The sequence below is a fragment of the Artemia sp. Qi Xiang Cuo genome, chromosome 6 (genome assembly GCF_049724085.1).
Source record: "Artemia sp. Qi Xiang Cuo chromosome 6, ASM4972408v1, whole genome shotgun sequence".
Classification (NCBI taxonomy): domain Eukaryota; kingdom Metazoa; phylum Arthropoda; class Branchiopoda; order Anostraca; family Artemiidae; genus Artemia; species Artemia sp. Qi Xiang Cuo.
Window position 1 is genome coordinate 23,945,600 of NC_142799.1, and position 16,293 is coordinate 23,961,892.

At 35.8% G+C, this 16,293-nt stretch overlaps 2 protein-coding genes across 3 annotated transcripts in view; one reads left to right on the forward strand and one right to left on the reverse strand.

Moving 5' to 3' along the window:
* LOC148951009 (inositol monophosphatase 1) overlaps nt 1-548 on the reverse strand; it is a 39,693-nt gene extending 39,145 nt beyond the window's left edge. The window contains exon 1 of the mRNA XM_089090090.1: nt 469-548. Coding sequence (XP_088946216.1) covers nt 469-531 — 63 coding nt within the window. The 5' untranslated portion in view covers nt 532-548. The remainder of the gene's footprint in view (nt 1-468) is intronic.
* A 47-nt stretch (nt 549-595) lies between these two features.
* The window catches only part of LOC148951010 (uncharacterized), a 56,393-nt gene continuing 40,695 nt past the window's right edge, over nt 596-16,293 (forward strand). For both annotated transcript variants that reach the window (XM_089090558.1, XM_089090557.1), the window contains exons 1-2: nt 596-621; nt 7,719-7,966. In XM_089090558.1, the coding sequence (XP_088946684.1) occupies nt 7,732-7,966 (235 nt within the window). In that variant the 5' untranslated portion in view covers nt 596-621; nt 7,719-7,731. The remainder of the gene's footprint in view (nt 622-7,718; nt 7,967-16,293) is intronic.

Consider the following 16,293-nt stretch of genomic DNA (forward strand, 5'->3'; position numbering starts at 1 on the left):
TTTTTATGCTGATTATTAATATATTAAGCATTTCTGTCAAATAAATTCCCCCCCCCCCTATATATACCTAACTTAACCCTGAATTGGCATATATAGGGGGGGGGACTGAAATTCATTTCTGATAGAAATGTTTATTATATTTGTAATCAGCATAAAAAAAGGCATCGAATGGCATATTCACTTTAGTCCTAACTCAATAATATGATTTTGTAGAACTTTACCCATATTTTAGCCTTAACCTTACCCCTTTCCAAGATAGCCAAAAGTAGAATTTTGCCAGGACTAAAAATTTATCGGATTTCATCTGAATCCTAGGTCTAAAGATGTCATGGTACAGTTTCAAGACAGCCTAGCTGAAGGTTGGTGGTCACCTCAGCCTAGCCTCCCTTGACAAACCTGTTTATTGCATCTGACTGTAAATAAACATAATTAACAGCTGAAGATTGAATGATTTGGAATATATCTTACTTCTCCACCAACATTGACAAGTTCTAGGACAGAGTTGAATATTTCATTTAAATGTTCTGCCATTTTTATAATCTTTTCTTCGCAAATAAAATTACACTCACATCTTAAGGGAAGAAGGGAATGAAATGTTTTTTGAAATTGAGCTGGTTTTAGGTAAGTTCATGTTTTCTTATAACCTGTTGAAATTCATAATTTGTAATATTTCAGCTGATAGAAATGATTTGCATATTGAGAATATTTTTTAAATGTGGAAGCATTAGGCCTACTCTGTAGCCTAATGTTTCTCTGCCTTGTGTACTTAAGTCAGTGATAGGCCTAGTAGCCTAGACCCTAGGCAATATGTAAATTTTCTGATTTTATTTGTTCATTTAATTTCTAGAAGATGAACATGTCACTCAGTGTGACCAGGGAAATTTCAAGTTTTTCTATAGGCTAACTTAGCTTAGCAGAATAGCCTAATAATAATATAGCCTAACATAACTTAGCAGAATAGAAAAACATTGTTTAGAAGATTTTTTATAGTCCTCCCAACATGCTTAGGGCCTGTTGTAATCGATTTTTGTAATATTGGCATTCAATAAGAATTTTCAAGTATTGAATTGTATATAGCCTAAAAGCATTGCCCTACTGCAATGGGTTGACTAAAATTCTTAAAGCAAATTTTTAAGATAGCCTAGGCTGCTTAGGGCATCTATGCCCAGAAGTAGAATTCCCCCTCTTGCCTGAGGACTTGAGATGCTTTATTTTCTTCTGAAGCAGACTGTCTTATTTCACTATAGGCCCTAGTGTTTGAATTTGGTTAATTTCCTTGATGAACTTAAATAGGCCTATTAATAAATATTCAGATCTTTCACTGGGCTACTTACAAAATTGTCTGCTTCTAATGTCTATAATCACCACAGTCTCTCTTATCACCTTTCTAGTTGATGGGGTTCATAATTTATGTCTAACTTCATTACCAATATATTAAAATAACTCATTTGCCACATTAACAGTAACTATGGCCTTATTATTTTTTGATTCTTTTAATACTAACACAATTCTTCCTCTTAAAATAAACCTTGCTTCACATCCAAGTTGTTAATATTTCATTCTTTTCTGTACCTTTTCCTGTAACTATTGAAGTTTAGTGCATTCTCAAAATGTTTTGTGTATCTCTCTTTAATAATAATAACATTTATTCACCCACCATCTAAAAAAATATATTATAGTGGAGCACTACAAAAAGAAAAAAAATTACCAGCTTCAAAAAGATAAAGATACAACACTCAAGTAAATGCAGGTGAGAAATGTCATCTATCTAAATTAACTTTTAGCACTGAATTATTTTGAATGCTAGACCCCCTTAAGACCATATTTTTCAAGGCAGGAATTCCTATAATGCTTAAGTATATACAGTACAAATTTTGCAAATTTATATTAGCACTTTTTAATGTCTTCAGTGTCTCTCACTGACAGCATGTGGGATTCAGGGGCATAGCTCCAGCATTTTTATTGAGGGGACAAAAAAGTTCTACATCCAGAAAGTCAAGGGGCAAGAGCTATATAAAAGTTTTTTTCAAATTTTTTTTTCTTTGGGGGGGGGGCAACTGCCACCCCCAAACAAAGCCACTGATGGGATGGACCAGCAAGGTAGGTTATGTTTGGTGAGCAGAATGAACAATAAAATTGAGGCAAGAAATTTCCTAGAGAAGCATCCACAATTTGGCACTGCAGATGCATAAGCACATTTAATGGCTTTAGTTGTTTGCTTAATAATTGCTTGTCTAATTTTAATAATTGTTTCTGTAATCATTATACCAAGATATCTCAGCTCCAATACTGTAGGGACAACATGATTTCCAATAGTGACAGAATCACTTTGCAGTGCATTAAAGGACAAAAATTTGCCCTAATCAATATTGATAGAAAGCCCAATAGATTGAAAATCACTTAAGAGTCAATTCAGGTTCTGCTAAGTCTGCTTTGGATCTACTGAGCAGAAGTATGTCATCAGCATATGCCAAGTAAGATAGGTCAGTGCCATACAATAGGAGAGAGGGTGAGATACAACTCAGAGTCTTGGAGATGGCATGTTTGAAAATAAGAGGACTTAGAATGCTGCCTTACACCTCTTCTGATTTTTACAGGATCCAAATTTTCAGAGTAGGCCTACTCACTGTGCTCAAACTTACTCCATTGTGTAGTAGAGTATTCATTGCTTGCATGTGATTTACACTATTGAATGCTTTCAATATATCAATAGTGCATATATACAGAGGTGACTTTTTTCCTTCCAAGTCCATTAGTATGTTAGCAAGAAGGCAATGAGCCTCTGGGCACTTGAGACCTTTCTGGAATCCAAGCTGATTGTCCCCAAAGTGTCCAGTATCAAGCTCAGAGAAGATCACATTTTCAAACACTTTGCTGAAGATGCACAATACAGTTATGGGTCTATAAGATTTGCATTTGTTTGGATCTTTTCCTTTTTTGGTGACAGATGAAATGACCCCTTTTAGGAAAGAATTTGGAACAAAACTCCTGGTGACGCACATCTGGAAGATAAGCTGAAGATAGAAATAGGAGCATTCAGGTAAGTGCTTAAGGTGTTTTATTGAAAGACCGTCGCTGTCCATCCCATTCTTTGCTTTGGAAAGTACTTTTCTGACAGTTAGCTTGGTCTTCTCAAGGGATATAGGAACAATGCAATGCTGCCCTGAGGAATGTGCAAGCCAGCTGGAAAGTTCCATTCTGTATTGATTGGTTGTAATAAGATTCTCATCTCCATACATTGAATTATAGTAAGAGTGTCAATCATGTAGTATCAGAGAAGTACTAGATGGATGATTGTCTGGTCTGATTAGGCTTAGCCACAATTTTTGATCTCCAGTGAACTGTTGCCTGATAATTTGGTACCTTTTCATTCCAGCTTTATATTTGCATTTTATGCTCCATTTCAGCTTGAATACAGTCCCGCATAGCAGTCTTCCACAAGCAATCCAAAGGTTTAGCCAGGTTTTTGCATGTCACTTTGCCAACTGGAGTTCAGTGGATTCAAACCACATCAGTTTTTCTGTCCCAATTTTGGCTCATCTTGTAGGAACTGCTTTTGCTTTGGCAACTTTCAGAGCATGGATTACTTGATAGTAATAAGAGTTAAAATCAACCATGGCTGAGACTTTGGATGGGCCAGAGCAGAGTAGATGAAAAGGAACTTTGATGCAACTTGGGACCAAAGCAACATAAATGGGAATATTGCATTTCTCCCAATTTTTCTTGTAGACCCACTTTCTGGAACAAGAGTAAATAGTGCTCTGTGTTGGCTGCATCTGAAATGAAAGTCCAGAATGGTCACTAATTGGATTATCAGTGCAAACTGTAACTGGAAGACTAGAAATGGATGTGTATGAAAGTACATGGTCAATATTGGAGGTATGACAACTAGTATGGGTGTATGTAAAATCCAGAGACTTCAGCCAAATCTTAAAAGTGGTGGGGAGACAATTCATAAAAATATTGGATAGAATATGGCCCTTGTATGGGTCACAGTTGAGGTCCTCGGCAATTAGCCACTTACACCCACGAAGCTCAAGAGACTCCAAATGTTGTCTTACGGCATCTGCTGCTTTTGAGAACTTTGTCAGAGAGACAGTATTGTTGTAGTTAGTAGGCATATATATGTTGATGAACTCAATTCCCTCAACAGAGACAAACAACAGACTACTGCTTCTAGTTGTTGGCTTAGCCAAAAGTTCCTTCCTAGCATATATTGCCAAGCCTCTGGATGGACACCCTGCCATAGATCTGTCTGGCTCTAAAAAGACATTGTGTTAGTGGGATCTGTTCAGGAAGTTTATATTCGTCCCAGAAAGCATATGCTCCTAGATAAATAGCACATCATAAATTTGAAGGAGATCATCTATGTCTTTTTCTTTGTTGCAACAACCAGTGATATTCAGACTAAAAACTTTAAGAGATCTATTTATTGATTATTTTTGTCCCTCTCAGTTTTGGGCATGTGAGGCTGAAGCAGACATGAGGTCCATTGCAAAAAGTGCATTTGAGATCTCTGTTACAGGGTTTATCTTTGTTACTAGAGTATGGTCCAGAACATCTTGCACATCTTGGACTGTTTTTGCAGTTTTCAATAAGATGATCAAAGCTCTGGTATTTGGAACACCTACGAGGGGCCTCCCTGCACTTATCTACCCAGAAAAAGTTGTACCCAAGCTTGATTCCATTAGACACTACAAAGCTCATGGTCTGTCTATTTTTGAAAGTCAGTCTGATTGTTTTACTTCGTCCAAAACGGAAAGCTTCCTCGACAAGGCCTGGATTATGTTTGGCAACTTTGCTAGCATCCACTTCTATAGAAATTCTTCTTATTATGCCATAAGATTTTTCTTCCCTGAGTTTGCTTTTGATGCTGCTGCCACTTGCCAAAAGGACACTGGGAGCTTCAACACAAAAAGCTGTAGCTTTTACAACATCACTGAATATAACTTGTAGTTTATTGTTTCTTAATTGCCTGACCTCCTGAATCCCATCTTTGGACTGAAGTTGACTAAGTGTTTGTAGTCTAGTTCGGGGATCCATTGATGGAGCGTCTTCTATGATTACAGTACAAATTGGAGGTTTGTTTTTTGCTAAGGCTAGCTCCAGCATCTGGGCAAGTTGTCAATTTAACACCCATTGTATACTGCTTTATCACGGACACTGAGCTCTTCAGATCTCAAATTTCACCTAGCAGGATAGAGAAGTTGGTCTTGGGGACCTGTGGAACTTCAGATGGGTGGGTGATGACGAAAGTAGGAAGTAGGATATTATTCCTGTCACATTCAGCTAGCAAATCTAATATTTCTGATTCTTTTTTGCAGCTTCTTGTGGCTAAAGCTACTCTTTCAGGGAATGCTAGTTGAAGGAGTTTGAGTTTAGCATTGCATAATGCTGCTAAATCAAAGAAGTTGCATGTCATTATCAACAGCAACGTTAGATCCAACGTTTTGTTTGACTGGAGAAAGTTCAGGATTGGTTTGAGGTATAAAGACGTCTGTGCCATGTTGAGCACTGATAAGCAAGGGAAGCATAGGTCCTTGCTACCTATTCCCCACAATTTAAGGGAGACTCCATTCCCCACAGGTACAACGGTGCTTGCAACAAGTAACCTCCCCTCTTCTGCTGGCTTATTTGGGAAGATTGGAAAATTGGCAAAAATAGTCATTATAATTTTTGAATTTTTTTTTTTTTTTATGAAAATCTTACAGAGCAGGGGAAGCAATGATTCCTGATTTACCTAACCCCCGCAATTTAAAGGAGGTCCCTCCCAATGGATAAACTGGCTCTTGCAACCGTCCCTCTTCTGCCCGCTTAATAGGAAAATGACCCTTTTTTGTTTTTGGCTTTTTTGTGTCAAATTTAGACACACTGCAAAAGGAAAGAGCTCTTTCCTTATCACTAATGATATCCCTGTTCCAATCTTTAAGTCTGACAAGTCCAGATTGACTATTTCCTCTCATTTTTAGCATGCCAATACAATATTCTACTGTTATGCCATCTGGTTGAATCTTCCAGAGCCTCAGCAATTTATCCATAGCCTCCACTTTGCACCTCATTAATTCATATTTTAATGTTTCCTCCTCTTTTCTTACATTCCTTTCATTTTCATATTTATCACTCCAATAATTCTTCTTGTTTTCAACTGGAGCAAATTGTTGCTTATGTAAGTCCAGTTTTTAATTATTTGATAAAAAGTTTTTTCTCTCTTGGTTTTTTGTAACGTTTACTGTATCCATAAGTGTTTATTGTGATTGAAGCTCTATTGTCAGCAACCCATTTGTTGAATATTTTGGTAGAAATAGCTTATATCAGGTAATAGACCAACTGATCTGGTATAAGAATAAGCCAACACCATCCCTACTAGATTTGACAATCACTAACAACCTATGATTGTTAGTGAACATTGAGTACCTCCCTCCCATTGGTGCCAGTGACCACATCTGTATCTGCCATGACTTTCTGCTTAGTCAATAGAAAAAAATTGTACTAAACAAACTTACACCAATTACAGCAAAATCAGGGAGATAATACAGGCAGTAGAATGGGACCAAGTGATTGTCAAGGGAGACATTGAGCTAGCCTGGCCAAATTTTAAGAACATTGCTCTAAGCTGAGAGGATATGCACTTCAAGCTCATTTGCAAAGGTACCAAAACACTGCCATGCCTGAACCAGCCTATTAAAAGGGCTATGAATCATAAGAAGAGGGTTTTTTCCAAATGTAGGAAATGCAAATGCACACACCCCTGGGATTGTTCTGCAAGAGCAAGGAAGAAACCAAGGCAACTGACTAGACACTTCATAGCTGACTTTGAACTTGGCATTGCACATCAAAGGCAATCCAAAGAGGTTCTGGAAATATGCATCTCCTAAAGATAAGGGTAGACAAACTATGCCATTCCTGCTCAATCCTGAAGGAAAAAAGCTGAAAGATCCAGAGGACACTGCAAATTTGCTGAACAACACATTTGCATCCAACTTCTCATTGGACCCCACTGACAAGCCACCATGACCTGCTCCCAGGGTGGTCAAGCACCCAATGCCAAAAATTTACATCACAATGTTTGAGATTCAGAAAAGGCTGAGTAAACTAGACTCCAGCAAAGCAAAAGGACCTGGCTGCTTAAAGAACTTGCAGATATAGTAGCCAAGCTGCTCTGTTTGCTATTCAAGCAAAGACACATGGTTAGAAGACATGCAACACCAAGCATGTGAGCAAGTCAAAAATGAAATTGAAGAGCAAAGACACACATGGTTAGAAGACATGCCACACCAAACATGTGAGTGATTCAATGAAAATCAACCTGGACTGCAAGAATCAAAACATGTCAAAATTGAAAATGATAATTGGGTTTGGGATTTTGACATGGATAAAGTCATCAATGCCTGCCATAACTAAGGTTTGGTGATATGTATTTCATAATGACAAAAGATAAGCCAAGATAAAACAAACCGATATATATATATATATATATATATATATATATATATATATATATATATATATATATATATATATATATATATATATATATATATATATATATATATATATATATATATATATATATATATATATATATATATATATTTCCCCCTTCCTGTATCATAACATATTGAAGATGATCCAGCCTAGATAAATCCTATATAAATTCTCTAATTGCTATTATCTATTTTCTGTTCCATATTAATACAAAAAAAATTATGTTATTTTAGTTGGTTCATTAGAATGTCCAGAACTCCAGATGTTGAGGAAGGCGAATTAGAAGATGATGATACTGGACAACCTGAGTCACAACAAGACAAGCTTGCTGATAAAAAACTAGAAGCTCTTGTGAATAAAAATGAGCTCAAAGAAGATGTGAATGCTGATAATAGAATACACAAATTAAATATACCTTCATTTGGAAGTGAAAGCCACTTCAAGTCTACCATCTCTAATCAAAATGTCTTAACTACAGAAGGTAAGTGTGAAATTTTTATAGCTATACTTGATAAGTAGCTTGCTGATTTTACTAAGAATTCTGCATATCTAGATAAATGTATAACTTTCACAACTTCAAATATTTGTACTTTACACTATTACCAGCAGTATCAGGAATAAAAATTATAGAGTACTTTGAGAGACAGAGCATTAATTAGTGAATTATCAGTCTTAGAGATAGAACTCAGAGTATTTTATGCAGTAATAAGTTTACAACATAAACAACTTCAATGCAGTTTCCCTTGTAAGACTCTATGGTAAGGAGGGAACAGGGGAGAAAAAAAGGAGTATACCAAAAAAAGTTCAATCTACCACTTCAGAAATCCTCAAAATTACATGTTAGACTGGGTAGTAGCACATGATTAAAATGCAATAATCTACAAAATTGAATTAACCAATGCTCAAGCAAGCATTCAAATCCAATCTTGAGAAATTAACTCTTGGAGAAATAAAAGACTTGCTTTTTGAAGATATTAAACAAGTTCTACCTTTGTGGAGTCTCTGGGAGTGTGTTCCAGATCACATTTGTATATTACAAGCTATCAGGGGTTGAAGTCAAATTGTAATAATGGAGTAGGTGGCATCTGTAAGTTGTCTTGAAGTGTGGAGATAATAAGATGATTGACTAAAAATAAATGATATATTATTACACAGGATAGCAGGGAGGTTCAAAATGGGTGGAACTTGTCTACTTTGATGAAACATCATAGCCTCTTCTTTATTTTGGAACAGGGATGACCTTTAAAGGAAGTGAATTATGTGTAAGAAAATTAGAGAAATGGCAAGAAAAACATTTGAAAGATTGTAAAGCTCCTATCTTAGTAATAAATGAAGTGTCTTTTGACTTGAGTTTCATTATTGACATTTCAATATTCTTCCCTATTGTTTCTAACAAGGAATGCTGTTTAATAATAAACAAACACTGTTTGCATTCTGCATGCCAAGAATGGCACTGAAGCTTGAATGTCTAGGCAAGGCTAATAAATTACAAACACTCAATCTGTTTCATTTTGGAGTCACTCACCATATTTACTCTTCTTCTTCAGAAAAACAGCACTTGAAGTCTAAAGACTCCTTTTGGTTCATACAAAAAAATTTCTGCTGGTTTATGTTATTCAAATAATTCACATTCCTCTTTCCAATTATACTTCCGCTTAACCAAACTGAAGTTGTTTTCAGGGTCATGTCAACCATGCTAAGCTATGTCATTCCACTTAAGAAAACAAATAATCTCCTAGAATAGTATTCTTTCCTCATCTCCTGGCAGCTTGATGTTAGGCAGTTCACTTGTGTCAGGCTTTATTTTCAATCTTGAAAAAATATTTCTTGTTTTATTTGCCAACTTGCAATACTATTGCAGCTAAATATGTGGTGTTGTGAAGTCTCAGGGACTAAAGAACAAAATCTACAATTTTGGTCCTCCCTTTTTTTTGGTGGATTCTTCTTTCCTCATGATCAATGTATCACTTTGAATCCAGAAGTATAGGAAATTTCTTTCATGCAATAGAAAAATGAGTACTAGCTGTGATAGATTCTTCTTGGGAATTCTTCTGCAATTTACGTCACATATAATTTTTTGATTTTATATGATGGGTCTATGTGGATGTCTGTTGTTTTATTTGCAAGTGAATTGGCAACCTTGTTATGTTTAATACCTTGGTGACTTGGCACATCATGTAAATAAAGCTTTATATTTCTTTCTTGAATACTCTATATTAATTTCCTGAGACTTGCTATATCAGAGTCTATTACTGACCTATAGACTTGGTTCATGAGCTGCAAGGCAGACTTATAGTCTCAGAGTAAGATCACCTTCCTAGATTCAGGGGGCATTTTATTAATGGTATTGAGAGCTTCAAATATAGCCTTTAGCTCAGCCGTAAGGATGGATGTGTCATTTGGAAGCCTAGTGGATATATTTAAGTAATAATGCTCCAAGCAAGTATCAACTGGTGCAAAACTCCATTTGAGGGGTGGCTCTTGAAAATGGTTAAATTGGATGACCTCATCTTTCCATGTCAAAACTAGATCATTAAAGAGAACCCAAGACCTACTTTGGGCATCTGCTTTTTCCAAAGGACTAAAGGCAAAAGTTATTTCAAAAACTGGATGAATATAGCCAATTGCTCAGATCTTTGTGAAATATTTAAGAATTGCCATATTTCTTCTGTCTTGTATATGATTTGGAAGACCCAATGTTGCAAAGATGTCCTTTAGTTAAAGTAAGCTTGAGAGCATGGTGATTGTTCTTAATCACTTGTATCTTGCTGTAATATCTGATGATAAGTATGTTCTGTCAATCTAAAATAAAAAGTATATCAGTGTGTTCTGTCTCTCTAAAATAAAAGTAGACCCATGTGTTCTGGCTTTCTGAAATAAAATGTAGACCAGATAAAAGTATCACTTTCTGTAATAAAAAGTAGACCAATGTGTTCTGTCTTTCTGAAATAAAAAGTGGATCAGCATGTTCTATCTTTCTAAAATACAAGTAGATCTGTGCGTTCTGTCTTTCTAAAATAAAAAGTAGATCAGTGTATTCTGTCTTTCTAAAATAAAAGTAGATCCGTGTGTTCTGTCCTTCTGAAATAAAAAGTAGATCAGATAAAAGTATCACTTTCTGTAATTAAAAGTAGACATAAAAGTAAACCCGTGTGTTCTGTCTTTCTAAAATAAAAAGTAGACCAGATACAAGTATCACTTTCTGAAAAAAAGATTAGCTATGAAGGTCTAGGATAATTCCTCTTGCCATGTTTAGCATCGTTTTTAGTTTGGCAAAATTTGAATGCTAGTCAGTTGTAAAATATAAATTTGATATTACTTAATTTCAAGTATATTTACCTATCCTTTGGCTGAACTTCAGTTGTATCATATTAGGATTTCAAGCCATCATGGAAAAAGGGGGGTGGCAGTTTTCAAATTTGTTGGCAGATTTTGCGAAAATACCATTTTTATAAATAAAATACTTTTTGCTCAAAGAAAAGCTGTCAAAACACAAGTTGTGCTGCTAAAGTGTCGGCAGCTTTTGAAACTCTGTTGAATTCTGCTACTGGCAGCTTTGCAACTTTGTTCATACCTTATTTCAAGTTATTGACAGGTTCAATAGCTCCCTTAAAAGGGATGGACAATTGTTGAAATTAAATGACTTGATACCTCATCCTTCCTCACAACGATTTTCTTATGACTGTGTAGATTACGCCATGATTATTGTAAAAAAAAAATACTCGATCCTAACCCAAATTAACCTCCCCGTCTTTCATACCTTCAGTGTAATAATGTTCAAGGCATAACTTCAACATAAACTTAAAAGAAAGAAACCCACAAAAAGCCCTCCAGAAATCTTACAGAACCCTGCTTATATTCAAGATAAATCAATGCAAAAAGTAAAGCCCATTGTTTCCTTCACCCCAACAGTGAAGGATTAGACTTTGAACTCAAAAGATATTGTTAGCATCAAAATGAATCTGCAAATACCTAAAATTCAACTTTATGGCCAGCAATAATGAAAATATTAGCTAGATGTTCTGTTTAAAAAAAAAAGCAGGTCTGAATAGGATCCTACAAATAAACTCCATTGGAAGCACCCCAGTTAAATCTGAAATGGGGAAACCGCTTGTTTAATAATACAAAATTGAAGCTTACAATGTATATCTTGAAACTCCCTTTTAGGAGCATAAGAAGAGCCTGATCAAACAGTTTGTGGTAATGAACTGTAAGTAAGGAGCGACCCGGCTCAATAGTAACCAAAACCCTAAAAAACGGAATTCTGGTACCAATAGATAAATCAAAAGAACTAGATTTTATGCTGATTGCAAATAAATAAATTTCATCAAGTTTAGTCTTACTCATCAAATATTACGCGCCTGAGAAAATTTGCCTTATTTTAAAAAAGGGGGAAACATCCCCTAAAATTCATAGAACTTTAATGAAAATCACACCATCAGATTCAGCATATCAGAGAACCCTACTGTATAAGTTTCAATCTCCTATCTGCAAAAATGTGGAATTTTGTATTTTTGTCAGAAGAAAGATCACGGATGTGTGTTTATTTGTTGTTGTTTTTCCCCAGGGGTGATCATATTGATCCAGTAGTCCTAGAATATCGTGAGAGGACTCATTTGAACGGAAATTAAAAGTTCTAACGCTCTTTCTAAGTAGAAGTTCTAGCGCCCTTTCATATCGACCCAGTAGTCCTAGAATATCGTGAGAGGACTTATTCGAACGGAAATTAAAAGTTATAGCGCCCTTTCTAAGTGACCAAAAATTAGAGGGCAACTTGGCCCCTCTCACGCTCATTTTTTTCCCAAAGTGACCTGATCAAAATTTTTAGATAGCCATTTTTTTTCAGCATAGTCGAAAAATACAATAACTATGTCTTTGAGGATAACATAATCCCCCACAGCCCCCGGGGAAAGGTATGCAAGTTATGGACTTTGCACAATTTTTACATATAGTATTGGTTATTGGGAAGTATACAGAAGTTTTCAAGGGGGTATTTCTCTGGTATTGGGGGGGGGGGGTCGGGTGTTACGTGGGAGGATCTTTCCATAGATGAAGTTTTCATGGGGGAAGGGACATTGCTATGAAGGGGGCACTGGATTTCCCAGCATTATTTAAAAAATGATCAGAAATTAAATAAAAAAAACAATTTTAAACTATTCCGTATATGAAAAGGGCTGTCCCGTCCTCAACGCCTCACTCTTTACGCTAAAGTTTGAATCTGTCTCACAACTTTATTTTTTAAAACGATAAAAACTTTAGCATAAAGAGCGAGGAGTTGAGGAGGGGACAGCCCCTATCATATACGGAATAATTTCTGTTCGTTTTAAGTTTTGACGTCGCTCCTTACTTTTAGTTAAAAATAAAACTTTTTTTTATTATTTAATTAATAATAAAGGTGAATCTGCTGATCCTCGATCCTCATCGATTAGAAGTTCCCTATTTATTATTCCCAAGAACTCATTGTCTCACCAACTATTTCTGTTTGGCGAAATTAAGGCATTTAAATCCTATCAAATTAAAACATTCCGAGGTGAAATAAGCCCCAGATTTGGGTACTTATTTTCAAATTGCAAACCTGAAACTGTAAAGTGTGACATCTGCTCTGAGTCTTACTCATCAGCAACATGCAATGCACCTCCATTGCACAACCAGATTTAACTTCTACATTGAAGAGACAGAAATGTATTATGCCACGTTAATTCGGCTTAGAGTTTCAGTATAGTCAGTCTGAAGGTTTGGAACAGGAAAAATGCAGACTTCAGACTCAAACCATGCTGGTCCAACCCTATCTGATTAATTGTTGATATGGTATTATTCCTGAAATTGTAGTGTAGTCAGGAAGGAGACCATGTAGGGTTAGAACTATGAAGTTGTTGGTGCTCAAAACAAATCCTTCTATTTTCTTGCGAAGTTCGTCTGAACCTATAGAACCTTCCAATAAGGATTTGTGAGCCTTGAAGTAGCAAAAATGATAGTACTTTCACCTTTCGTTTCTTCTTCAATCACAGTTTTAATATAAATACTACATTGTTATTATAGAAGCATGAAACTTTTAGGGATATATGTTCATGCGAACCACATCAGTTTCGTTTGGGTAGTTCCTGGAGACTATCGCTGAGTTTGGTGTGCCCTTTTTCTTGATATTAAATAATGAAAAACAATTTTTTTAAAACAAAAGTAAAGATTGTCTTGAGCAGATCGAAAACGCTAACAGAAATTATAATGAACGATGAACTAAAACTTAAAAGAAACAGATATTAGACTTTATAAAAACGAAACTAATAATTTACCAAAAATAAAATTGATATTCAACTCAAACTCAGAACGAACAGAAATTACTAGATGTATGAACTGGTAAGTCCACCCCTTTGTACCCCAATTGCAGTTAAAAAAAAAGAACCAGATGCTAAAGGACAGATGTTAAACCTAAAAAAAACAGATATTAGACGTAATGAAAAATGAAACCAAACATAAACTTATAACATACCAAAAATAAAAATTTCATCTAAAACTCAAAACGAACAGATATTAAAGTTAAAAGAAACAAATATGAGACTTTATAAAAAGATAAAACTGATATTCAACATATAGTCAAACAAGTTTAGCTATATGTTTTCAACACGTCACTAAAAGTATTTTCAGAATATTTCACATTGGTTTTTTCACACTTCAAATTAACTGCCTTTGTAGGCAGGTTTCACTGTTAAAGTAGGCCAAATTGATATTTTGACTATTTTAAAGTGTATTAAAGTGTAAATAATACAGAGGAAACTGGGTTTAAACTGACATAATTTAATTCACCCGAACACAGATGAAATTTAGGTATTTTTGGTATATCAATGACGTAAATTCTAATCTGTGAGTTTCCTGAAGCGTTGTAAAGTAGAACCAGCCTATTGTAGTTGATGTTCTCAGCTTTTACCGAAAGGTTTTATACCGATCATTGCTATTAGTAGTAATGCATCTATATATTTGAGCAGTGATTGCGAAATTTGACTTTCACAAGCCTGAGGCATGGATATGCGTGCAGTTTAACCGGTACATTGGCTTACCACGGGTCAGTCACCTATTACTACGAACGATACTTGCCTTAGCAGACGGGTTTTCTAATGTGACACAAATTTTTTCGTGTGTCAGTCGGTTAGGGAGAGCTGGCGGTTAGTCCATATGATGACTTGATTAGTCGGTTTTTTAAACACATGGAATTACACAAGCCTGAGGCATGGATATGCGTGTAGTTTAACCGGTACATTGGTTTGTCAGGGTCGGTCACCTATTACTACGAACGGACTTTCAGTCCTACATTCACGGGTTTCTGGAAAGTGTTATGGGCTCCATTGAAAAATACCAGTTTAAAAAAAATAAAAAATAAACATGTATCCATGATCTTTCTTCTGGCAAAAAAATACAAATTCCAATAAAAACTGGTCAAACGTGTTAATAAGCTGTAGGTTATACCTATCTGGTAACTCGTTCAGTATCGCATGTATTATTAGTGGTATCAATGGTATTTCATTTGCGTAGAGCTATCTCGATTTGCCAAAACTTTTATCGTTCGCATAAAACTAACTCAATTTTCAAAAATGGTCTTGCATTTGTGTAATTCCGCTCTGAATATGCTTAATGAGGATATAAATAATATAGAATGGCATTGTGATTTGACCTAGCTTTACCTCTCCGATGTGGCCTTTATAATACACAAGTAACGTTTGAAAAGTGTTATCAATTTAAAATAGGATCTTACGGTCCGTTTGTCCCCCCCCCCATTTCTGAGGGGCAGGGTATGGTAGGAGAGGGGGAGTGGGGAGTCACTTTGGGATATTTATGATAACAGGTACCATTCATTCCGATCTTAGCACTATGTTGGCTCGTTTTAAATACTTCAGCTTATCTATTCATTTGGGTTAAATAAAAATCTTGAATCTGGAAAATGAAAAAATAAGTATTTAAACAAAATGTACGATGCTGCTAATTAAAGAATATTAGGCTACACTCAGAATTGTTTGCATGAGGGTTCAGTTAAAGAGGTCTCACTTGCACGAGGGTTCAGATGCATGGGGGTTCACTTGCTTAGGGTTCAGTTAAACGGGGATTCAGTTACAATGGAACCCACACAAAAACAATGGGGCACACACAAAAGCCAAATGAATGACATTGCGACTTGACCTAGCTTTACCTCTCCGATGTGGTCTGTATAATACACATCTGGGGAGGGGAGAATGGAGGTAAGAATTTAGTTTAAAAAATGCTAGGAGGACTTGAGTTTTGTGGGTAGGGTGAAAAATGGTACTTATTCAGTATCCTGGTAAACATTATACCTCATTCTTTTATTCTAACTTAACTTCTAGGAATAGCACTTCATTCCATCGGCTAAATCAGTTTATTCATCTATAACGGTGAACAAAAAGACTATTAATTCTCCATGTTCTTCTGATCATGCACCCAGTCCTCCTTCTCTCTTCTTCTTCTGATCATGCGCCCACTCCTCCTTCTCACTCGGGGTCAGTTGACGTCTCAGTATCCGGTAAAAAGCCAGGTTATTTGCTTGTGTGTATAGGAATTCCCTTGTTATTTGCTTGCGTGTATAGGAATTCCCATGTTATTTGCTTGCGTGTATAGGAATTCCCATGTTATTTGCTTGCATGTATAGGAATTCCCAGGTTATTTGCTTGCCTGTATAGGAATTCCCATGTTAATTGCTTGCGTTAATCGATTGTCCCATGCAAGGGCCGATCTTGGTTAGGAATTACCATGTTCTTTGCGTGCCTGTTTACGAATTCCCTTGTTATGTGCTTGCATGTACAGGAA